This window comes from Bufo bufo, chromosome 1 (genome assembly GCF_905171765.1).
Source record: "Bufo bufo chromosome 1, aBufBuf1.1, whole genome shotgun sequence".
Lineage (NCBI taxonomy): Eukaryota > Metazoa > Chordata > Amphibia > Anura > Bufonidae > Bufo > Bufo bufo.
Window position 1 is genome coordinate 9,814,386 of NC_053389.1, and position 27,203 is coordinate 9,841,588.

The 27,203-nt window shown below is 44.6% G+C and overlaps 1 protein-coding gene across 1 annotated transcript in view; it reads right to left on the reverse strand.

Annotated features, from left to right (window-relative positions):
- Window positions 1-26,016, reverse strand: part of LOC120986781 (ly6/PLAUR domain-containing protein 3-like) — a 39,340-nt gene extending 13,324 nt beyond the window's left edge. Inside the window, exon 1 of the mRNA XM_040415487.1 lies at window positions 25,844-26,016. Within this exon, the coding sequence (XP_040271421.1) occupies window positions 25,844-25,922 (79 nt within the window). The 5' untranslated portion in view covers window positions 25,923-26,016. The remainder of the gene's footprint in view (window positions 1-25,843) is intronic.
- Window positions 26,017-27,203: the final 1,187 nt, after the last annotated feature.

The following is a 27,203-nucleotide window of genomic DNA, read 5'->3' on the forward strand; positions in this document are numbered from 1 at the left end:
GGCGATACAGATGACTATGGAGATGAGCGCTTCCACAATGGAAGCGCTCATCTCCCTGTGCCCAGCCGCTGCCTCCATCGTTCACAGCTGATCCTGTGCCCGGGTCTGAGAAAGGCTTGTACCCGGACACAGGATTGCAAACCCGGACTGTCCGGGTCATTCCCGTACGGGTGGCAACCCTAGGAGACTCCCTGGTGGCAAGACAAACAATGATGAAAGTAGTGTGCAAAAAAGATAGGTGAGAGCGGGGCGGCACTGCTGTATGTAGCGTGGGTGTGCTCAGGGTCCACGGCGACTCTGTCAATATATACAGCCAGTGAACGTGGTGCTCTGCCCTAAAATATGACTCCCATGGTATGAACAAAATGAAGAAGAAAAACAAAAATAAGGACGGCACTCACCACTGCGGAAGTGAAATCCTTTATCCTTCATATAAAAGCGTTAGGCAGGAGCGAATCTGCAAGTACACGGACATGAGAGCGGCGACGGCTGTTTTGCGCAAATTTGCGCTTCGTCTGGCCTTCATTTTGTTCAATGATGCAAGTACTGTTGATTATAATAGTAGTATTTGCTGGGATTAAGCTCATGTTTATGTGCACCAACAGGTTCTGTACCAAAAGGAGAAACTACCGGGATTATTGAGAAGTCTTGGGAACTGCATCAATACATGAGAGGGAATCTGGCCTGACCTGGACCAGCAGGTGGTGGCATAATCAGACAGCACCCTGCCACAGTGCCACCACACATTGAAGATCCACTGGACTACTGGGCATTCAAACTGGATTTGTGGCTGCAACTGGCCGAGTTTGCCCTGAAAAAGCTGTCCTGCCCGGCCAGTAGTGTGGCATCAGAGCGGGTGTTTAGTGCTGCGGGGGCCATAGTTACCCCAAGGAGAACTTGCCTGTCCACCCAAAATGTGGAGAGACTTACCTTTGTCAAGATGAATCAGGCGTGGATCAGCCAGGATTTCCACCAACAAATGCCTGATGCATCAGACTAGATCATCCATGGTGCCACACCAACACTTTGACAAAAAAGACCGGTTTCTTCCGGCTACCTGCCTCAGCTACTATTCTGATGCTGCCACCCACCTGATGCCACACAGCTGATGCCAAGTGCTCCTTCTTTCACCCACCATCTTCAGCTGGTACTGGTATTGCCACCCACTGCCCCACTCTGTCACCGGGTCACTCTGTGGCCTCCTCATGCTGCTGCTAAATCAACACTATGTCACAGGGCCACTCTGTGGACTTCTCAAGCTGTTCTCCCACCCTCCCCACTCCATAGCTTGGCCATTATTTTGCCTTTTTTGGCCTGGTTGACATAATTTATTTTACCTTTCATCTGATCTGTCAGAAGGAAGGAAAAATGAGACGCACAACGGATCCTGTCTGTGTAGCAGCTGTAAGGCCTGTATGGTCCCATCAGAATTGGCTTGTAATTTCGTAGCCAAAAAGCAGGAGTGGGTACAAAACACAGAAGACATGGACATATTCCATTCACGTGTCATCTCTGTTTTGGATCCACTCCTGTTTTTTTTTTCACCAATACTGATGGATTACTGACCAAATGCTGACCGAGTGACGGCGGACGCTCCACAGACAGGATCCGTTTTTTGGGGGTTATTGTTCTGACGGATCAGAGGAAAAGCAAATAATCAGTGACGTCAACACAAACTTACTGCTGACCCCCTCTCCACTCTGTCGGGGGCTCTACTTGTATAAGGGGTTAATAGAACAGGTTCTGTAGGCATCTATGTGGAATCAGCTGACGACGGTGTAACAGGAGCGCGCTTCTTCTTGGCGCTAACACCGACCTGTAAGGCTGAGTTCACACTGGAGTTATTTGGTCAGTTTTGGCCCCGTGACTGCCCTAATGAAGTGTGCGGTGATTCTAAGAGCGACGCCTGTCATCTGCATGTCATACGGACTCACAGTATTATGTCACTACCACAGCAGACTCCCTATGTGTGTTACTGCAAGGCACAGTGTTCTACACCGCTATACAGGCACAGTGTTCTACAACACTATACAGGCACAGTGTTCTACACCACTATACAGGCACAGTGTTCTACACCGCTATACAGGCACAGTGTTCTACACCGCTATACAGGCACAGTGTTCTACACCACTATACAGGCACAGTGTTCTACACCACTATACAGGCACAGTGTTCTACACCGCTATACAGGCACAGTGTTCTACACCGCTATACAGGCACAGTGTTCTACACCGCTATACAGGCACAGTGTTCTACACCGCTATACAGGCACAGTGTTCTACACCGCTATACAGGCACAGTGTTCTACACCACTATACAGGCACAGTGTTCTACACCGCTATACAGGCACAGTGTTCTACACCGATATACAGGCACAGTGTTCTACACCACTATAAAGGCACAGTATTCTACACCGCTATACAGGCACAGTGTTCTACACCGATATACAGGCACAGTGTTCTACACCGCTATACAGGCACAGTGTTCTACACCACTATACAGGCACAGTGTTCTACACCACTATACAGGCACAGTGTTCTACACCACTATACAGGCACAGTGTTCTACACCGCTATACAGGCACAGTGTTCTACACCGCTATACAGGCACAGTGTTCTACACCGCTATACAGGCACAGTGTTCTACACCGCTATACAGGCACAGTGCTCTACACCACTATACAGGCACAGTGTTCTACACCACTATACAGGCACGGTGTTCTACACCACTATACAGGCTCAGTGTTCTACACCGCTATACGGGCACAGTGTTCTACACCACTATACAGGCTCGGTGTTCTACACCACTATACAGGCACAGTGTTCTACACCACTATACAGGCACAGTGTTCTACACCGCTATACAGGCACAGTGTTCTACACCGCTATACAGGCACAGTGTTCTACACCGCTATACAGGCACAGTGCTCTACACCACTATACAGGCACAGTGTTCTACACCACTATACAGGCACGGTGTTCTACACCACTATACAGGCTCGGTGTTCTACACCACTATACAGGCACAGTGTTCTACACCACTATACAGGCACAGTGTTCTACACCACTATACAGGCACAGTGTTCTACACCGCTATACAGGCACAGTGTTCTACACCACTATACAGGCACAGTGTTCTACACCGCTATACAGGCACAGTGTTCTACACCACTATAAAGGCACAGTATTCTACACCACTATACAGGCACAATGTTCTACACCAGTATACAGGCACAGTTTTCTACACCGCTATACAGGCACAGTGTTCTACACCACTATACAGGCATAGTGTTCTACACCACTATACAGGCACAGTGTTCTACACCACTATACAGGCATAGTGTTCTACACCACTATACAGGCACAGTGTTCTACACCACTATATAGGCACAGTGTTCTACACCACTATACAGGCACAGTGTTCTACACCACTATAAAGGCACAGTATTCTACACCACTATACAGGCACAGTGTTCTACACCAGTATACAGGCACAGTGTTCTACACCACTATACAGGCACAGTATTCTACACCACTATACAGGCACAGTATTCTACACCACTATACAGGCACAGTGTTCTACACCACTATACAGGCACAGTGTTCTACACCGATATACAGGCACAGTGCTCTACACCACTATACAGGCACAGTGTTCTACACCACTATACAGGCACAGTGTTCTACACCACTATACAGGCACAATGTTCTACACCACTATACAGGCACAGTGTTCTACACCACTATATAGGCACAGTGTTCTACACCACTATACAGGCACAGTGTTCTACACCGCTATACAGGCACAGTGTTCTACACCGCTATACAGGCACAGTGTTCTACACCAGTATACAGGCACAGTGTTCTACACCACTATAAAGGCACAGTATTCTACACCACTATACAGGCACAGTGTTCTACACCGCTATACAGGCACAGTGTTCTACACCGCTATATAGGCACAGTGTTCTACACCACTATAAAGGCACAGTATTCTACACCACTATACAGGCACAGTGTTCTACACCAGTATACAGGCACAGTGTTCTACACCACTATAAAGGCACAGTGTTCTACACCGCTATACAGGCACAGTGTTCTACACCGCTATACAGGCACAGTGTTCTACACCGCTATACAGGCACAGTGTTCTACACCACTATACAGGCACAGTGTTCTACACCGCTATACAGGCACAGTGTTCTACACCGCTATACAGGCACAGTGTTCTACACCACTATACAGGCACAGTGTTCTACACCACTATACAGGCACAGTGTTCTACACCGCTATACAGGCACAGTGTTCTACACCGCTATACAGGCACAGTGTTCTACACCGCTATACAGGCACAGTGTTCTACACCGCTATACAGGCACAGTGTTCTACACCACTATACAGGCACAGTGTTCTACACCACTATACAGGCACAGTGTTCTACACCGCTATACAGGCACAGTGTTCTACACCGCTATACAGGCACAGTGTTCTACACCACTATACAGGCACAGTGCTCTACACCACTATACAGGCACAGTATTCTACACCACTATACAGGCACAGTGTTCTACACCGCTATACAGGCACAGTGTTCTACACCGCTATACAGGCACAGTGTTCTACACCGCTATACAGGCACAGTGTTCTACACCGCTATACAGGCACAGTGTTCTACACCGCTATTCAGGCACAGTGTTCTACACCGCTATACAGGCACAGTGTTCTACACCGCTATACAGGCACAGTGTTCTACACCGCTATTCAGGCACAGTGCTCTACACCACTATACAGGCACAGTGTTCTACACCGCTATTCAGGCACAGTGTTCTACACCACTATACAGGCACAGTGTTCTACACCACTATACAGGCACAGTGTTCTACACCAGTATACAGGCACAGTGTTCTACACCACTATACAGGCACAGTGTTCTACACCGCTATACAGGCACAGTGCTCTACACCACTATACAGGCACAGTGTTCTACACCGCTATACAGGCACAGTGTTCTACACCGCTATACAGGCACAGTGTTCTACACAGCTATACAGGCACAGTGTTCTACACCGCTATACAGGCACAGTGTTCTACACCGCTATACAGGCACAGTGTTCTACACCACTATACAGGCACAGTGTTCTACACCGCTATACAGGCACAGTGTTCTACACCGCTATACAGGCACAGTGTTCTACACCGCTATACAGGCACAGTGCTCTACACCACTATACAGGCACAGTGCTCTACACCACTATACAGGCACAGTGTTCTACACCACTATACAGGCACAGTGTTCTACACCGCTATAGAGGCACAGTGTTCTACACCGCTATACAGGCACAGTGTTCTACACAGCTATACAAGCACAGTGTTCTACACCGCTATACAGGCACAGTGTTCTACACCACTATACAAGCACAGTGTTCTACACCGCTATACAGGCACAGTGTTCTACACCGCTATACAGGCACAGTGTTCTACACCGCTATACAGGCACAGTGTTCTACACCGATATACAGGCACAGTGTTCTACACCGCTATACAGGCACAGTGTTCTACACCGCCATACAGGCACAGTGTTCTACAGCACTATACAGGCACAGTGTTCTACACCGCTATACAGGCACAGTGTTCTACACCACTATACAGGCACAGTGTTCTACACCGCTATACAGGCACAGTGTTCTACACCGCCATACAGGCACAGTGTTCTACAGCACTATACAGGCACAGTGTTCTACACCGCTATACAGGCACAGTGTTCTACACCGCTATACAGGCACAGTGTTCTACACCGCTATACAAGCACAGTGTTCTACACCACTATACAGGCACAGTGTTCTACACCGCTATACAGGCACAGTGTTCTACACCGCTATACAGGCACAGTGTTCTACAGCACTATACAGGCACAGTGTTCTACACCGCTATACAGGCACAGTGTCCTACACCAGTATACAGGCACAGTGTTCTACACCACTATACAGGCACAGTGTTCTACACCGCTATACAGGCACAGTGTTCTACACCGCTATACAGGCACAGTGTTCTACACCGCTATACAGGCACAGTGTTCTACACCGCTATACAGGCCCAGTGTTCTACACCCCTATACAGGCACAGTGTTCTACACCACTATACAGGCACAGTGTTCTACACCGCTATAAAGGCACAGTGTTCTACACCGCTATACAGGCACAGTGTCCTACACCAGTATACAGGCACAGTGTTCTACACCACTATACAGGCACAGTGTTCTACACCGCTATACAGGCACAGTGTTCTACACCGCTATACAGGCACAGTGTTCTACACCGCTATACAGGCACAGGGTTCTACACCGCTATACAAGCACAGTGTTCTACACCGCTATACAGGCACAGTGTTCTACACCACTATAAAGGCTCTCGATTCAAATTGAACCTTTTCGGAAAATTCGGCGAACCGGCCGAATCCAATTTTTTAGAAATTCACTTATCTCTAGCATAGATACTAGTGGGAGTTTTTCCTATCTTTATACCTAAATATGTAATATGGGATTTTGCATGTTTCAAACCGGTACCCAGAATTTCCCAAAAACCAGGCCGTATCTGCTTCCCTAGTTCTAAAATGTCACTTTTTTCCAGGGTTAATGCGGTACCCTGAGGGAAGTTCAAATTCAGAGATGAACTGTAAAGTCCTCAGAAGATCTCTTTGAGGGTCACCAAAAGATAATAGGACATCATCTGCAAATAAGGTGGCCTTGACTTCCTAGGAACCCACCTTTATTCCCTTATATAGAGACGAGGCCTCTAGATAGTGGGCTAGGGGCTCTATGGGTATTCTAAATAATAGGGGTGAAACGGGGCAACCCTGTTGGGTGCCTTTGGTTAGTGGGAAACGGGTTAAAATCCGGTGTGTGAACACGAGCCATCAGGGAAGTATATAGAGCTGTCAAGAATGATCTAAAAGTTCCCACGATTCCCATCCTGTCCATCACCTCCCCCAACTAGGGCTATTTGATGTTGTCAAATGCCTTTTTGGCGTCCAGGGCCACTATTGTGGGGTGCTCTCCTGGTTGAGGGGCTAGATGGGTTCTGACCAGGAGTGGAAGTACCTTTCTGTTATAAGTGACAGCCGCTCGCTTTTTAACTAACCCCACCTGAGCTAAGCCTATTAAAGTGGGAATAAACATTGCTAGGCGATCCACCATTATATTAGAGATCAGCTTTACATCTTGATCTATCAGGGAGATGGATCTATAAGACTGGGGATCAAGTGCATCTTTGCCCGGCTTAGGGAGCAGTTTGATGTAAGCTATTTTTGAGGCATCCGATATTTTCCCAGTGGTCAAAACAGCCTTAAAATATTCTCCCAGTGTTGGCGTGATGGAGTCCACCAGAATCTTGTAGAATTCCCCAGAGTAGCCATCAGGGCCAGGAGCCTTTGAGTTGTGTAGATTACGTACGGCTGTTGATTTCTGCTTCGGTAATTGGCTTATTCAGCTCAGTAAATCTTCCTGAGAGACTGATGGCAAGGGTATTTCATTGAGAAGAGCTGTGCCACCCTGCGAGGACGTGTTGGTTGAATACAAAGTGGCATAGAACCTCTGGAAAATATCATTAATCTCACGAGGGTCAGATGTCAGGGTACCTTCAGTTGATCGAAGTGTTTGGATATGTGTAAGGGGGCCCCTTCCCTTGGCCAGTCTCGCTAGAAAAAACTGTTATGGTTTGTGATGGCTCACCTGGTAGTTGTATATGGAGTGGGTGCCCCAACCAATATAGACTCACCCAGTCTATAAGATAAAATATATGATGGTTGTGCACACCTCATTAGGAAGAATTCAACACTTACGAGCGTAGGTTCCTGTAGTCTTAGGAAATGTATTCACGTAGGTATGAATGTATGGGGTAGAAGTACATGAGGTGGATAAATAGTTGTCCAGAAAGTATCAGATTTCAACGACAGGGACCAGAAAATATGATTGGATCCCTATAGTGGATATCCCAGATATTCTTTGTGGAACACTTGATCAGTACCGTTTGGGGTATATGTATCAATCTGTATATGATACAATTCATCCAACAGTTATTACAGGATTACATAAAAACTCTAAAATGACTCCTATATATTATTAATACTTGACATTGACGTCCATAAACACTAAATATTGTGAAAAAATGTGCAGAAGATTTATGCAAAAATATAATTAATTAAAGCTCATCCCACAGATAGTGCAGCAATTACGGACCACAATAGGTGTAAAAATAAAAAAAAAATATGGGAAAAAGACTAGTGAAAAAATATAAATAAACTATAATCCATCCAATAAACAATTCATCCGTATTAGAACATCCACGGTAAAAGTCGTATCCAATAAAAACTGTAATAAACTGTAAGGATAAAAGGAAAAATTGGGATACATCCAACGGAATAGTCTATCCACAGCAGGACCGTGACATCTATTGGTAGAGATAGCTGCAATATATCTCCAATTGTGCAACAATGTATCACTTTCAGGTGGAGTACCAATTGTGCAACAATGTATCACTTTCAGGTGGAGTAATATGTTGCAATAGTAAGTGGCAGTAATGAATAATATATAGAGCGGTCCTTTAGTTGGCTTGTTTAATATAATGTAGTAGATCCAGATTACTCACAAGTTTATACAAGAATTGGAATGTATCCAGTAAATGGTTAATCCACAGTAAGACTATTGCAACTCTTCATAGAAATAGCTATATATGTTTCCAATGTTGCAACAACGTAACAGCATGTCGCTTTCCAGATGAAATAATATGTTGCAGTAGTAGCAGTATGTAGGACAATATATAGAAGAAGGCTTATGGCAGACTAGATCAATGTAGTGGTCGATCTCGGTTACTCACGGACAAAGCGCTTTGTCCGTGACCTCTGCAAGCACGTGGGACGCCGCGGCTACAGACACCGACATGATCAGCCTGTTATACATAACAGAGTGAAGTTTATCAGCAGGTCGCCTCAAGCATAGCGATGCCCATATTGTGAACCTGAGGCATACATCCATTGTAAAGAGAGAAAAATACCTCCTGTGACTTTATAAGATAAACTTCCCCACTAATCTGAAACATCTAATCGTGAGTAACCTAGATCGGCCACTACATTGATCTAGTCGGCCATAAGCCTTCTTCTATATATTGTCCTACATACTGCTACTACTGCAACATATTATTTCATCTGGAAAGCGACATGCTGTTACGTTGTTGCAACATTGGAAACATATACAGCTATTTCTATGAAGAGTTGCAGTAGTCTTACTGTGGATTAACCATTTACTGGATACATCCCAATTCTTGTATAAACTTGTGAGTAATCTGGATCTACTACATTATATTAAACAAGCCAACTAAAGGACCGCTCTATATATTGTTCATTACTGCCACTTACTATTGCAACATATTACTCCACCTGAAAGTGATACATTGTTGCACAATTGGTACTCCACCTGAAAGTGATACATTGTTGCACAATTGGAGATATATTGCAGCTATCTCTACCAATAGATGTCACGGTCCTGCTGTGGATAGACTATTCCGTTGGATGTATCCCAATTTTTCTTTTTATCCTTACAATTTATTACAGTTATTATTAGATACGACTTTTACCGTGGATGTTCTAATACGGATGAATTGTTTATTGGATGGATTATAGTTTATATATTTTTTTCACTAGTCTTTTTCCCATATTTTATTTTATTTTTACACCTATTGTGGTCCGTAGTTGCTGCACTATCTGTGGGATGAACTTTAATTAATTATTTTTTTTGCATAAATCTTCTGCACATTTTTGCACAATGTTTAGTGTTTATGGACGTCAATGTCAAGTATTAATAATATATATATAGGAGTAATTTTAGAGTTTTTATGTAATCCTGTAATAACTGTTTGATGAATTGTATCATATACAGATTGATACATATACCCCAAACGGTACTGATCAAGTGTTCCACAAAGAATATCTGGGATATCCACTATAGGGATCCAATCATATTTTCTGGTCCCTGTCGTTGAAATCTGATACTTTCTGGAGAACTATTTATCCACCTCATGTACTTCTACCCCAAACATTCATACCTACGTGAATACATTTCCTAAGACTACAGGAACCTACGCTCGTAAGTGTTGAAGTCTTCCTAATGAGGTGTGCACAACCATCATATATTTTATACCAGTTTACCTGACATTGCCAAAGCAGAGCATTTTCTCCTTCATGGGGGACTGATGGACACGCTCTCTCCTTTCCAACCAAAGATCGAAAATATGCTTGGCTGCCACCCATCTATCCTTTTTCTCTGGTGTAGGGTCTTGGAGGAAGCAGAGGTAAGCCTGTCGCAATTCACCATTTGCTGCCTCATATTTTTGGTGAGCTGTGTGTTTTATAGAGGAAATGTAAGAAATCAATTTCCCCCATATTACCACCTTGGCCGTAGCCCTAAAAAGGGATAGGTCTTCCTTGTGAAGTGCGTTGTCTGCTTCAAACTCCTGCCACCACCCTCTCAGGAGATCCCGGAATGTCTTGTCCTCTTCCAAGTATGCTGGGAAGCGCCATCGAATATCTGTGCCCTTGGAGGTAGAATCCAGTATGTTAATGGAGATTGGGGCATGGTCCGATACAGCCAGGTCGTGTATAGACATTTCTAGAACCCTATTGGCTAGTGTAGCATGTATGAGGAGATAATTGATGCGTGACCAGCTACAGTGCGTGTGTGAGAAGTGCGTGTCTTCCCTGTCACTCAGGTGAGACATGCGCCAAGCGTCCTGCAGTTGAGAGGAGTCGATAAATGAGGGTAAGCATTTATCCCTGGATCTGACTGGCATGTGTGCATTAGATGGGTTATTCCTGTCTTCCGCCGGGGACATAATTAAGTTCATATCGGGCCCCCCCCCCCCCACTATCTTGTGCTGCACATCATCTCTAAGGAGTCAAGCTTCCAAGGAGCGAAAAAAGGCAGCGTTTTCTCCATTAGGGCCGTATATATTATAGATGCTCCACTTTTCTCCTTTATGCTGAAACCGTATACGTGTTCACCATCCCTCCTCAGGGTCAGGGGAGATGTTTTTATAATAGTTCCTCCTTTATGGTTTAGAGAAGATGCCCCAAATACACGTCCAACCCATTGCCTGCCCAGGCGGGGGAAGTCCTCTTCGGACAGATGAGTCTCCTGTAGAAGTGCCACGTTTGGGCGAAGCCTCCTGAGGTGTCTAAGTACCATAGATCTTTTGTCAGACGATCCCAGACCTTTGACATTCCAGGAAACTCTCTGGCACCGCTGATAGGAAGCTCCACACATGTCAGGTAAAAAACAAACCAAAAAACAATCAACAAAAGCCAATACACTCTCCTACCCCAGGGTTGTGGAACATGAACCTCAATACCATGGTGTGGCGTATGGATAAATTATACCAATTGCCTAACCAAGCTGGCAATATGACTTCTCTTTTTTCTGAGGAAAAGAGTAGAGTGACTCCCCCACCTCCAAAGCTCTTATGAAGGTTAGAGTCAGCAATTACTATACTGTCAGTTCAGAGTTGAGGTGACTCTTCTCAGCTGGTCTTTGAGCCTTTGGTAAGGTGCCTGCTGATGATGTCTGAGGCCCTCTTGGACTGCCAGGCTTGATTGGGGAGATTGCAGAGGCCCCTGGTGCCGGAGAATAGGATCGGGTAAGTAGCGTTGGAGAGTCTGCACAACCGCCTCCGGCGAGGTGAAGGTTTGGACACTGCCATCTGGAGGAAACATCCTAAGTTTCGCCGGGTAGACCAGCTGGAACCGGATCTTATTTCGGCTTAAAGTAGTACACAAGCTAAACTTGGGCCTTTTTTGCGCCACATCCACTGAAAAGTCGTCAAACAAGAGTACCTTTGCTCCTCTGAACTCGAGAGGGATTTTTCAACCCCGGAAGATGCAAAGGATATCTTGCTTATTATTATAATCCAGAAAACGCATGATAATTTGCCTAGTGACTCCCCTCCGACTGTGCCTATCCCCTGGGGACTTCAGTGAAGTGGTTAGGCTTGGGTCTAGGAGTCACAGTGCAAACAGGTAGTAGCCACAGTTCTCAGTGTAGTGTCCCACTACGTAAGGGTGGGCACTACTCAAGGGTCAATTGGGTCACGTTGTTCGCCACCTCCTGTGGAACATGGTTATGGTATTTTATATTGCATTGTAATGTATAATTTTATGTTATCTCCTGTGTACCAGGCCTATTAGGGGTGTAGTTCCTCCTCCTAGGCAGTAGAGGGAGCTAGGGAACCCCCAGTATATATAGTCAGGTCCAGTCCAGAGAGAGGGAGTGTGGTCAGAAGCCAGTGCGCACTTTAGCCAGAGGTTAGCTGATGAGCAGCTTCTGACATGCAGCTAGATAGCCCAGGCTCCTAGCTTGCTTCCAGGAGAAGAAGTTGCCTCCTGAAGATATCTAGCACCTTGAAAAGTACAGAGCAGAGCCACTTTTATCCAGCTAAGTAGAAAGCTGAAGGGCAGAAGGATATTTACAGCAAGAGGATTTACACCAGAGGAAGGTTTCCCTACCCAAGGATAAAGCCAGCTATAGGGCATACGGGCGTTGGAGAAAGCCAGACAGGATGTGAGGAAAATACAGCCTGATCTGTAAGTGTTATTCCCTCTGAGTATCTTGCAAAGACTTTGCCTGCCACTTATGTTAAGCCTGCCTGTGACCAACATTGTACATGTGAAACTAACTGAAACCTGTAAATAGTTGAACTTTTCAGTAAAAAGAAGTTCTGGTTCACTGCAACTTTGTGTACCTCAATTATTCCTACAACAAATCGGTGTGCCACCGTTACCGGCACTGGCGTCACGAACTATAAGGGATCTTTCCACCGGCACATTAAACTTCCAGCACCCAGGGCACCTCACCTACACCTGGCCTGGTATATAGGAAACGTTTGTCCAGCTCACCTAGTCGGCATATTGTATCCCGTGTGCCCGGATTCAAGCCGGCAAGTTCCTGGACGTATAGGCAAAATAAAGTGAAAAAGACGATTCCGGCACTTATTGTTCTTCCCATAAGATCGCCCTCTTTATTGTATCACATCATATGCGGAACAGTATCACAAACAAGCAGTTGTTTATGCATTTCGGAGACCTTCTACTTAGTCGTAACAATGTGGTCTGAGAGTTTTGAGAAATTTAAAGACCCATTTACCCTCCCCCAACTAGTGGGTGGTGGTAACATGACGTCATGAATCAATCAACCCACAGACTCACACCCGGAGTATCATTCTCAGTAAACATTAGTTAAAATGGCCCCACACGATGCTCTTCTCGCATCCCTGTGCTTGGACTATGCACGCCACGGCTGGAGGCTTTCGCATATCAAGAACAAACACAAGCGCAGCGTGTGAGGAGACGCATCGTGTGAACAGGGCCGTACAAAATATCAAATACAAATAAAATGTAAACCTCTAGAAAACTCTACATAAAGATGGATAAAGATGGATTACATATGGCCGCAATCTTCACATTGTTGTGATCTAATATAATATAATATAATATAATATAAATAGACGTGTTGGAATAAACCATGATAGACGTACATAGTATGGCATATAGTATGATAAATAACATATGATATGATACATAACAAATAACAGATGACATCTGAAGGCAACTGGAAGAAGGTTGAATACTAGCTGCCAGTATAGAAGGTTATTGGTAAATGTACATCAGTTCTTTCTTCTGGTTGAGACCTGTTGGCACCTTGTGTTTAACAGGAAAATCCAAAAGGCCTCTCTCAAAAGTATTTTCTTCTGGTGATCCCCTCCCCTGGCGGGTACCGTTACTTTCTCAATTGCAGACTGTCCCGCATATGATGTGATACAATAAAGAGGAAGATCTTATGGGAAGAACAATAAGTGCCGGAATCGTCTCTTTCACTTTATTTTGCCTATACGTCCAGGAACTTGCCGGCTTGACTCCGGGCACACGGGATACCACATGCCGACAAGGACAAACGTTTCCTATATGCCGTTTCAAGACTGTTCCTTTGCTATACTGTCGGTTTCCCGCTGCAATATACCCTGAAAACTCCTCAATCATTACTTTGAATATTGCGGACTGTTCGCATTACTCGCATACCTGTTGCAAAATGGCTTTTATGGCCGCATATGACCACCGATTAAAGGCGGACACTGTTTTTTCCACGGAAGACTTATCCGCAAGACGTGACTGGAATTTGAAAACCAAAATGACTGATCTAGAGAGACTAATGTCACAAGAAACCCGTGTATGGTGGGACTATACGACACTTGTTAAATATACGGAGAAACATATGATCCCACGGGGATTAAGAATCAAAAAATACCTGGTACTATATTCTCCGATACTTTTGTCACCAAGTGGAATAGCGTTCTGTCACATTGCTCATTAGAATTAATGGCGCTTATCACTGATTGTGAAAATGAAAAGCTACAATCATTACAATCTGAAATTCAGGAATGCAAAGATGGTCGAACCCATATGTGGGAGAAGCTGACTATATCGAGATAGAACAAAAAATTATCACCTCAGTTAGACAACTGGAAGATAAAATCATGAGCACCAAACACTCAAAACTCCAGCGAGATCTCCACGACTATGCACAGAACCAGGTGTATGACTGGGGCAGGAGGGAGAACCTCTGCTCCACCCCTAAGTCCATATTAAAGCACCATAACAAATATCAACGAAAGACGCAGAGAACCGCCAGAGTCAGCTTCTGGTCTGAATTGGACTCTACAGAATATACGGATGTCTCGCAAGCCTCTCAGCATGACACCAGCTTCCCTGCCGGTGACAACGTCATAGTCAAGCCGTCTTACTATAAGAGAGACAAAAATAATGAGAAATCAATTGACGGCAAGTCATCAAAAAACGAAGAAAACGTGCAGGACGAAAGCACAAGAAAAATATATGCAATGCCAACCCGTACACAGAAAAAAATAAAAAGTAGTGAGCCGTATAATAAGGACTTGGATGTTCTGAATCTGTCTGAAGTCAATCTGACAGAAAAACAAACACAAGTGCTATCCCTAGGCCTGAATTACGCACCGTCAGCTGACTTTGATTTATTCAGCACCATCTTGGACGTTAATAAGTTTATCAGAAACCTCCCAGTAGTGAGACACTTCTATGATATACCTGATGTAACAGTTGATACATTTAATATGGAAAGTAAAGTAAATGATAATATATATACAGGTCTTTCATATAATGAACAGCTGTCCCTCAGACCTCCATGCAGAATCAGGTGGGGTGGAACCAATAGAGCTAGGAAAGGGATTCAACACACATAATCCACATTTCTACCCCTTAAAGGGACTCTGTCACCACTTTCTAACCCCCCCTTTTCAAAGTATTGTTATCTGCATGGCGCCCCTGTGATTATAAATGTGTTGTTAGAAGTTAAATTCGCCGTCTCCTTTTGATAAAAAGAGCTTTTATCTAACCTGTCAATCTTCTTGATAAGGTGCCCAGGGCGTTCTGTTGGCCGTTGGTGCCCAGCTCCTCCCCTGATGCTTTCAGCGCCGCCTGAATGTAATGAAATACGCCTCCGGCTGGCTGCAGTGCTCGTCTGATGAGGAGGTTGAGCGAAGTGCGCGCATGCGCACTTCGCTCAATGAGGCTGATTGTAAATGTCCGCACGGGCGCATCAGGCACAGCCCTGTGCGCACGCGCGGGATCTTTGAAAAGGAGGAGGGGGCACTGAGAGAGAGCCGGAGGCGTATTTGATTACATTCAGGCGGCGCTGAAAGCATGAGGGGAGGAGCTGGGCACCAACGGTGGCGGCGGCGGGCGGCAGATTGAGACGAAAAGAAACGCCCTGGGCACCTTATCAAGAAGATTGACAGGTTAGATAAAAGCTCTTTTTATCAAAAGGAGACGGCGAATTTAACTTCTAACAACACATTTATAATCACAGGGGCGCCATGCAGATAACAATACTTTGAAAAGGGGGGGTTAGAAAGTGGTGACAGAGTCCCTTTAATTTCCAGAACCAATGGTATGGACACCTTTCAGGACCTACTTGAAAAAGAGTTACCAGGGCTATACAACAATACCATGTTAGAGGTACGACCCAATAATCTCTCCAGCTCTTTAAAACAGGCCCTGGTAGAACTGGAATCCATGACAGAAGTGGTCATCAAGATGGCCGACAAAGGTGAATCCATCGTGGTTCTTGATAAAAACAGCTATGAAAAACAGGTAGAAGAAATTTTATGTGATGCGTCCACATATAGAAAGCTTGACAAAAACCCACTTGTGGAATATACATGTGAGTATAACTCACTTATTCAGAAAGGATTAACCTTAGGTTTTTTCAATGACTCACAATACCGCTTTCTCTGTGTGAACGCACCCATAACCCCCATCATGCACGCCTTACCAAGGGTACACAAAGGGCTGGTTCCCCCTCCATTGCGTCCCATTATTTCGGGCATTGGGTCCCTAATAGAACACATGGGAAACTGTCTAGACAATATATTACAGCCTTTGGTAAGGCGAATACCGGGGTATCTCATGGATACAGGAGACGTGTTGCGTGCTATGTATGATTTTGTCTGGCACCCGCAATTCAGTGGGTCACTGCCGATGTGGAACTTTGTCTCCATCGATCCCCCACGGAGTGGCTCTTATGGCTCTAGAATTCCACCTCCACAGGTATACTGGTCATTCGAATGTTTTCATCGACTACGTCTGTAAGGTCACATCTTTTCTACTCACGCATAACTACTGCATGTTCAATAACACGTATTATCTGCAGATACGAGGGGTGTCAATGGGGGCGAAATTCTCGCCCTCCTTGGCAAACCTCATTATGGCATACTGGGAGGAGAGATGTATATATACAATGTTGATTGCCCTTTCAGACAGTGCTTGGCGTGGTACGGCAGATACATTGACGACCTGCTCATTGTGTGGGACGGCGATGTGTCTGCCGTATCGGATTTCAAGCACTATCTGAATGACAACACGTATAATTTGCATTTCACGTGTGCTGTGGAGGTTGAGTCCATCGTTTTTCTAGACTTGAGACGAACAGGTGTCCCAGATGCAGTAATTTATACAGAGACCCATAGGAAAACTACAGCAGGCAATTCCATACTGCATGTGAATGTCATAAGGGCCATACTTGTGGGGGAACTTATGCGCAGACGCAGAAATTGCAATACAGAAGTGGCTTTTCATAAAGAATGTGAATGCATCAAAACGAGATTAAAAATGAGAGGATATCCAACATGGATGTTAGAAAGAGGGCTTAATATAGTGTCAAATAAATCCAGATATGATTTATTATTTGGAACTAAAAATACCCGTAAAAAAATTAAAAAAATTGTAGATCAAAAGGTCAGTGCAGTAAATGAAACCAATAAGGAAGTTATGAATATTGATCATACACAAATTAAAGATAAAAATAAACGGGAGACAGCAGAAAAAGACCCACCCTGGTTCTGACATACAGCCGGCAGTTCAACAAAATACGAAGCATTGTGCAGAAGTGTCTGCCTAGTCTGTTTGATGATAACATTCTGTACAATGCTTTGAAAAATGGCTGCAAGATACAGTAGTACCTAGAAAAGCATGAACCATGGCAGGTCCCCTTTCCCCTTCCCTGTTCGTGGCCAATAAAAAATAAAAAACACAGAATACGTGGATTAATTACAAAGGCTTCACAAAGTGCGGTAGCCATCCTTGTAAAACATGCAAATATGTATCAGTTCAAAAAAGTTTCCATAATGCTGATCACTCAACAACTTTCCCTATAAAAACATACATCAACTGCAACAGCACGGGGTGATCTATGTCATAGAGTGTGTGGAGTGTGATCTGAGGTATGTCGGCAGCACCGTACGTAAGTTCAAAAATAGAAAATTGAACATCTAAACTGAAGGAAACCAATGGACTGTATTGAAAACACATTATAACAGCAAATACCGAAAGCAAATGACATCTCTCGTTTAGGGTTGGGAATGTAACGAGTGTAACACAGCGACTTCCAATGACCTAGTTTCTTTATGATGTGAACCAGTACATTATTCTTAGAGGCGGATGAGGCTACTCCTATTCTACATGAATGGCCGGTAATGCTTGATGGTTCAACATCTTGTTTCGGCAGCAAAGCGTATGTATTTCAGCAATGTTTGTATGCTAAGCGGGCCGGAGTCGTGAACTAAAAGAGGGGAGTTAGAAGGAGTGCGTTTACTAAGAGCCGCCCATTCGTCAAAGACTGCCACTGGACACCACTCGTTACCCGTAGGGAAATATCTGACCTTCGTGGCTTCGCTAGGTCCGGTAGTTTAAGTATGAACAAGAGTGAGGACGTAGTGGGAACCTAAGCATAGTAAATGTTGTTCCTGTACGAAGGTGCTGTTAGACACAGGGCACGTGAATTCCCCGGGTCATAGGAAACCGTAAAACACAAATACAGCGCTGTTTTGAACAAGGCACTTGTCTTCAAAGCACAGGGGCTTGTACTTAAGAACATCAAAACAGATTTGAACATTTCACCTGAGAAGGGTCTCCTGGAAATTTTACTGACGGCTGAAGAATTGTGTATACCTCTAAGGATCGCCTTAATTGGGTGCGCTGAAAATAAAGAAGACCTGTCTGGATAGGGAATGTGCCAATAGTGTCGTATACCGGCTAAATATAATTTATTAGTACCGTGAGAAAGTTTTAAGGTCTGAGTGGCAAAAAGCTATGAACGCGAGTAGGTATGTGATGTAATCCACACCCTGTTGCGGGCAAGACCGCTGAAACCTAGTAAAATGAGACCAAGCCGTCTAGTACGTCCTCGCCGTGTTCTTGGATAATAACTTCTGCATGAGAACCCTGGCTGTATCCGGGTGCACCTTATTACTGTACCTCTTACTGGAAGATGGACCGATGCCCAGGACTTAGGCCGGACCCCAACACCCTCGGCCCAAGTTTGTATATGAAGTAAGCATGCCTGGGAGAAGATGAGGTCCGCAAAGGCAGGCTTGGGATGACTGCTTATGAAGACCCAACGACCTAAAATAAAAGTCAGGGAAAACAATAACGTGAGTGAGACTCTAATGGCGCAAGCCACCCGTGCGAGCCACCATAAGAAAATTGAATTGCGAGTCACAGATGACCGAGCCATGGGAGCAGGTCTGAAGGCAGAAAAATACATGAAACCTACTTGTGCTGGGACCACGCAGCTGGCCTCGAATGGCGGAGTTATGTGTGTAAAATTTAAACGGAGAAGCCAAGCGTGAGAGACTAATGGCGGAGTCACGAGTGTAACACTAAAACGGAGAAGCCATGGGTGAGAGACTACTGGCGGAGTCATGTGTGTAAAACTAAAACAAAGCCATGCATGAGAGACTAATGGCGGAGTCACGAGTGTAACACTAAAACGGAGAAGCCATGCATGAGAGACTAATGGCGGAGTCATATGTGTAACACTAACCAGAGAAGCCATGCGTGAGAGACTAATGATGGAGTCATATGTGTAACCTAAAAACGGATAAGCCATGCGAGAGAGAGACTCTAATAGCGGAGTCATGTGTGTAACACTAAAACGGAGAAGCCATGCATGAGAGACTAATGGCGGAGTCATATGTGTAACACTAACCAGAGAAGCCATGCGTGAGAGACTAATGATGGAGTCATATGTGTAACCTAAAAACGGATAAGCCATGCGAGAGAGAGACTCTAATAGCGGAGTCATGTGTGTAACACTAAACCAGAGCAGCCATGCGTGAGAGACTAATGGCGGAGTCATGTGTGTAAAACTAAAACGAATCCATGCATGAGAGACTAAATGCTGGGTCATATGTGTAACACTAAAACGGAGAAACCATATGTGAGGGACTCTAATGGCGGAGTCATATGTGTAACACTAACCAGAGAAGCCATGCGAGAGAGACTATCAGCGGAGCCATGTGTGTAACACTGAAAGGGGAGAAGCCATGCGTGAGAGACTATCAGCGGAGCCATGTGTGTAACACTGAAAGGGGAGAAGCCATGCGTGAGAGACTAATGGCGGAGTCATATGAGTAAACCTAAAAACAGAGAAGCCATGCGAGAGAGACTCTGATGGCGGAGCTATGCGAGAGAGACTAATGGCGGATACATATGTGTAAAACTAAAAACGGAGAAGTCATGCGTGAGAGACTCTAATGGCGGAGTCATATGTGTAAATCTAAACGGAGAAGTCATGTGTGAGAGACTCTAATGGCGGAGCCATGCGTGAGAGACTCTAATGGCGGAGTCATATGTGTAACACTAAACCAGAGAAGCCATGCGCAGAGTTCTCTCATTATTTTTAATTTTTTTGCAGCACCAGTATGACTTGGGGACTCGCATACCATGACCCTCTCCGACAATAAACCATGGGACGCTGACCAGCCCACAAGCATATTGTACCCCTAACGAACAACGTGAAGAACGGTCATCGGGCCCCCGAAGCCATGAGGCCCCCCGAAATCAAGAGACTGACCTGGATGACCTTACAGTGACGATAAGCAATTAAAACGTGAGCCAGACCTAATGGAAATGCATAGACATTAGTGATCCGAACCACGTGCATAAACAAAACATTAAACCAACCGTGAAATTTGAAACAGATGGGAGAAAAACAAGAGCCAGAGGCATTGCAGTTCGCTAAGAGAAGACCCTTGACGTGACAAACGAAAGAACAACTGTGAAAACATAGTAGGAACTTACTCCTATTGGCCCACTTATCGGTAGGGAGCTATTTGGTTAAGTGGGTGGGAGACCAATCTGGGTGAATGCGAACCAGAAGTAAAGGGGACCAGTCTGAGTGAATGCAAACCTGGACTAAAGAACACCATTTTAATTTTATTTTGTTTTAGTTTTCCCCTCCCCCCCCGTGAAGAGAAAAAGGTAGGCCTAACGAATGTGCCAAACCACTGAAGAAAGTAGCCTGAAAAAGAAAGCCGCTATATTTATCGGAAGAGCAGTATCAGAGCGGTGTGCTGATGGCCCTAGTAAGAATACTGAGTAACCACAATGTAGCAATGAAAAGAAATGCAGCTTTAAGTGGAAGCAGAGTATAACACATGATGTAAGAACAAGTGGGTGAATGCAGCTCTGGATGTGAGTGGTGTCTAAAAACATGGTATGGGCACAGCTCTGAGTATGGGGAGCATGGTATAAAGCAGCCGTATGAATGCAATCTAAAAGTGAGCAGAGTATAAATGTAATGCAACAGCGGACGTATGAACGCAGCTCTTAGTAGTGAATGGCGTATAGGACAAACTGTAAATGCAGACACGGACCTAGCTTTCAAGGTAACAATCCTAACCACGATCATCTGACCATTAGCGCCCAACCCCCTTCGCCCCAGAGCGCTACAAGTCACGGACCGTGTAACCAAGTCCGATCCTACCGTGAATCTCAGCTTATTTTTTATTTTATTTTTTTGGACCATTGATCCACGTTTGCCATCACCTGTAGTTACAACAACTGATTGGAACTTAAATATGTGAACCTTGAGAGAGGAGGGAGAAGATGTAAAACACATGAGCCATATAACACGGTACACAGGTTAAACTGTACGTCATGGAGAGAGAACAGGTTTTGATGCAGAGAATTTATATACAAGAATTTCACCAACTAGAACAAGCCACCTATCTGTGCACGGTGTATGCGGGACTGTAGTGACAAACTATGTGGCTATTGACTCGCTGTGTGAGGCCACTGACGTGCGGCTATGGTGAACGCCAAGTGTGGTAGTTCTAACCTATGGGCACAGATATGTGTACATAATATGTAGGGACATGCATGTATGGTCAGTAAATGGCGATGCTTAAATAGTGAGGAACAGCTGAGTCCGCCGTCGGAATGCCGCTGAACATGCCGAGCTGAATGCCGGAAAATCAAGCGCTGCCCAGACGTGGGCATGACGAGTTGAAGAGGAGCACGCGAGTGCCAGACTTACCCTTACCCGAACCGGAGACCCGCACCGAGCGACGATGTGGGAACTACGCCGGCCGAATGCTGGAGCGCAGAGGACGCTGACCCTACTCGTGACCCGGAAGTGAAGCATCGCCTGCACACACCGCTGCTGTGGACGAGAATCGGAGGTAGCTGACAGGGGGGAGTGCTTTAAATAGAATGTGCGGGAGCCTCCCCTCCCACAAATACGGCAACTGCGTTGCCTACACTTATCATACTATATGCCATACTATGTACGTCTATCATGGTTTATTCCAACACGTCTATTTATATTATATTATATTATATCACAACAATGTGAAGATTGCGGCCATATGTAATCCATCTTTATGTAGAGTTTTCTAGAGGTTTACATTTTATTTGTATTTGATATTTTGTACGGCCCTGTTCACACGATGCGTCTCCTCACACGCTGCGCTTGTGTTTGTTCTTGATATGCGAAAGCCTCCAGCCGTGGCGTGCATAGTCCAAGCGCAGGGATGCGAGAAGAGCATCGTGTGGGGCCATTTTAACTAATGTTTACTGAGAATGATACTCCGGGTGTGAGTCTGTGGGTTGATTGATTCATGACGTCATGTTACCACCACCCACTAGTTGGGGGAGGGTAAATGGGTCTTTAGATTTCTCTAAACTCTCAGACCACATTGTTACGACTAAGTAGAAGGTCTCCGAAACGCATAAACAACTGCTTGTTTGTGATACTGATACAATAAAGAGGACGATCTTATGGGAAGAGCAATAAGTGCCGGAATCGTCTTTTTCACTTTATTTTGCCTATCAAAGAGTAGGCTTTTTTCCCAAAGGCTATGTATAGGGGATGGCTGTGTGGATGGTCCTTCCTGAGTCTCTATAGATGCAAATAAACTTCCCATATGACCAAAGGCATGTCCAACTACAGGCTGCAGTCCTAGATCAGATGACAATTTAACTAAAGTCTACACCCAGATGCGTGCGTTATCCTTAGGCCTAGTTCACACGAGTGTAAAAGCCGTTTTTTTGTGTTCCGTATACAGTCCGTATACGGAACCATTCATTTCAATGAATCCGCAAAAAAAAAACGGAAGGTGCTTCGTATGCCTTCCGTTTCCATATTTCCGTTTTTCCGTTCCGTTGAAAGATAGAACATGTCCTATATTTGGCCGCAAATAACGTTCCGTGGCTCCATTAAAGTCAATGGGTCCGCAAAAAAACGGAACACATACGGAAATGCATCTGTATGTCTTCCGTATCTGTTCCGCTTTTGCTGAACCATCTATTGAAAATGTTATGCCCAGCCCAATTTTTTCTATGTAATTACTGTATACTGTATATGCCATACGGAAAAACAGAACGGAAAAACGGAAAGGAAGCGGAAACACAACAGAACTCAAAAACAGAACAACGGATCCGTGAAAAACGGACCGCAAAACACTGAAAAAGCCATACGTTCGTGTGAACCAGGCCTTACTGTCTTTGTCCAAACACTGTCCTTTTTAATTGGTCCTCAACCTTCTGTAAAAAGTCTGTTTGCCTCTCTCGCTAAGAAGCTTGTTTTTTTAGCATAGTTGCTTTTCTGGATGTATGAAATCACACAGGGATGGTGTCTCCCTGGACAAATTCTTCTTCAGCTACTCTCAAGCTTCTGTCTTGGCCTACTTTTCAGCAGCACACACTAAACAGGCCCTCTCTCTTGGTCTGCTTACCAGGAACCCTCCAACATGTCTTTTCTCTCAGCCTTCTTGCTAACATCTCTCTAGGCAGCAGAAGTGGGGCCAGCTCACACCCGGCGACTATTACTGAGGACTAACAGTTAACTATTTCCTTCCCATATACAGCCTTTTGAGATACATATTCAACAGATAAGCCACTTTAACCATTTGTACTACTGAAGGTACATAGTTAACATCACAGTAAACATTTTACCAACTTTCGTAATGAAGACACTAAGCTGTGTAGTACTGTACAGTCTATGGAAGACGTCCATAAACTTCAAGCTGACTTGAACACTCTGAGTGATTGGGCATCAACTTGGCATGTAACACTTGGGGATGTAACACTGGGGGGGTCACTTGTAGAGAAGGATCTGGGTGTCTTGTAAAACATAGATTGAATAACAACACAATGTCAATCAGCTGCTTCTAAGGCCACCAGGATATTGTCATGCATTAAACGAGGCATGGACTCGCGGGGCAGGGATGTAATTTTACCACTTTACAAAGTGCTGGTGCGGCCTCATCTGAAATCTGCAGTTCAGTTCTGGGCACCAGTCCATAGAAAGGATGCCCTGGAGCTGGAGAGAGTACAGAGGAGAGTGACTAAACTTATAAGGGGCATGGAGGGTCTTAGTTATGAAGAAAGAATTGAATTTATTTAGTCTTGAGAAGAGACGTCTAAGGGGGGCGGGGGGGGACATGATTAACCTATACAAATATATAAATGGACCATACAAAAAAATACTGTGAAAAACTGTTCCATGTAAAATACCCTCAAAAGACAAGGGGGCGCTGCCTCCGACTGGGGAAGAAAACGTTCAGTCTCCAGAAGCGTCAAAGCTTCTTTACTGTAAGAACCGTGAATCTGTGGAATAGACTCCTGAGGACGTGGTCACAGCAGGAACAGTGGACAGGTTTAAAAAGGGTTTAGATGAATTCTTAAAAGTAAACAACATTAATGCTTTTGAAAATGTGTAGATTCTGGGATTCGCGTCCCCACCGATCCCTTGGTTGAACTTGATGGACATTTGTCTTTTTTCAACCGTATTAACTACGTAACTACGTAACTATGTAACTATGTAACTATGTAATCATAGTGTAACATGACATTAATCCTTTTAATTACTGCACTCATCGCCCACGGGTTCCCGCGGAGATCATTAGAACCAGAGACTGAATTCTATGAGCTGCGATATCTATATCACTTGGTTTTTTACATTTTTTAAAATCTTTCATCTACTGTCACTGTAATGCCCTTATGTTGGAGATATTGTACTTTCTGTGCTGCTGTAATGCTTTGAATTTCCACCTGGTGGGACTATTAAAGGATTATCTTAGAGCGGTGAACCAGTGGGTCACTGCACCAGCATGGCCTGAAATGGCAATTCCCAACAATTCCCGTAGCTATAACACCCAGCATGCCCTGAAACTTAATTTCCCAGCAAGCCCTGTATGGAAAGTGACAGGTTATCAGACAGCTTCTCACCATCACAGGTAACTGGTTTCTATAAACATGTGCTATTTTGAACCAGCATGACACAATATGCTCATTAGTAATGCTGCCATCCTGGGTAACTCCCTAGTTTGCCTGTATGTTAAAGGGGATTTCTATGAAGACTATTCGGGCATATGGACATCATAGGTGGGTGGGGGTGTTGGGTGTCACCCACTCAGTGGCCAGTTTGCCACTCATAAACTTCATCAAGATACTGATGGAGCCCACAACTTTCTACACACAGCAAATTATGCGCATTACTGTGTGCAGAAGTATTCATTTTGCTACTTGACAAGATAATTTCGTAATCCAGAGAATTATTACCGTCAAGAATCCTCATGTTTCGAGGGAGTGACAAGGGAATATTTCAATATAAAACTTATCAGGTGGAAGAACTTGGAAAACACATAAAGGCTTGTTCACATCTGTACTGCTCTTTTCCGTCATAGGAGAAGAACAACAAAAATGACAGAACTGCCGGATCCATCATATGACACTAACGGCGCCTGCGTTGATCATAGTATAATCAATATATTGTCTTGTGATATAGATTTGAACCTTGGTGGTCCAAGGAGATTGTTTCTCATGTTTCTACGACCTATCAGAAGACCCAGTTGACTTGATTTTCCCTCTAGAGACATAATTTCAGTAATGGATACAGTGTGTCCAGCTTGTGTTATCGGGAGACAACTTACCTTTCAGACCAAGTGTGGAGACCAAGCAGAGGACCATGAGAGCTGACTCTCTCCATGACAGAGCAGATATCCTCTCCATCTTCTGTGATTCTGCTCCTCGTGGTTATTGAGAAAGTTATTCTGGTTCCAGCCAGCCAGCTATAATAAATGTTGTCCGCCTTTCAGTTGTGTCTTGTTGTTTATTAGCCGTGTTTGGATCCGTTCCATAAGTCATAGGTGTGATCCTCCCATCCACACGTAATCATCTGCTCTACGTTACAAGCCAAACGTTCCCGGAGCATCTATTGCTATTCCAGTCAATAGGATTACACGCTCAGTCACTTTACTTGATCCTGCCGTACAGCAGAGGCTGTAAAGCCTGTCTATGAGCTTTGTACAGTGTTAATTATGTAACAATTAATCTTTTTCATTAGAAATATAGACTTCTAGAGGTGGACTGGCCATAGAGTCTGCCATTGCAAAAGTGACCAACAGTCTTGAGGCTTATGCTGTCAGGTAAGAATAGCGTCCCCCAATGTGCACATTTAAGGAGATAATGCTCATATTCTCTTCTTAAATTCAAAAGTTGTCCCATGTTTTTTGGCCCTTATGTTATAAAATGCTGGTGGGTCACTGTGCGTGGTGATGCCACTGAGCTCTGTCAGTAACGCTGGCCACCAGAAAGCATGGTTTCCCAGCTGCCACCTGCAAAAAAAGGAGGTGCATGCATCATTACAGGCAAACGCAGGGCCCAGGAATGTTGAGCTAGCAAGCTTTGTGGTGCTGAGGGTTGCAGAGAGGAACGCCCAACTGTGGATAGAAGGAGATTATCTGTTAAAGAGATTGAAAGACTGTGCACATCAAACACTAGAGGTTGTGGGTGATATACTGTAGCATCCATGAAAGACCATGAACATCCACAGAGAGCAGAGCAACTTCCATATTAAATGACGGGTGGACCCAACACATGGCGTATTGGCTGAGCACACTGTGGCAGGGACTAGTCTCCTAGAGGCCAGCAACACCACAGCATGATGGACTACACCCAACTCTGATCGAACCGCGGTTACTATGAGGTTCCTGATGAAAGGATCACTCTGAGTTTTTCATGCCATTGTTCTGAAGAACATCAACGAATCTTTGTTGAACTGCATCGGTCTTCATCATTTCAATGAGGAACGTCTTACAATTAGGATAATTTAATTAATGATCATTCATTCCACATCAGTAAACCCAAGAACAGCCAATAATCAGCAGTCATGGTCAACCAGTTTCCTGAAGTATCCACCACCTGTGTGCCAGAAAAATAAATCAAAACATTTCACCTGAAAAATTGGCCAAAGTGTCAATATCCTCCATTGAATAAATTTCAGTGTCAGAA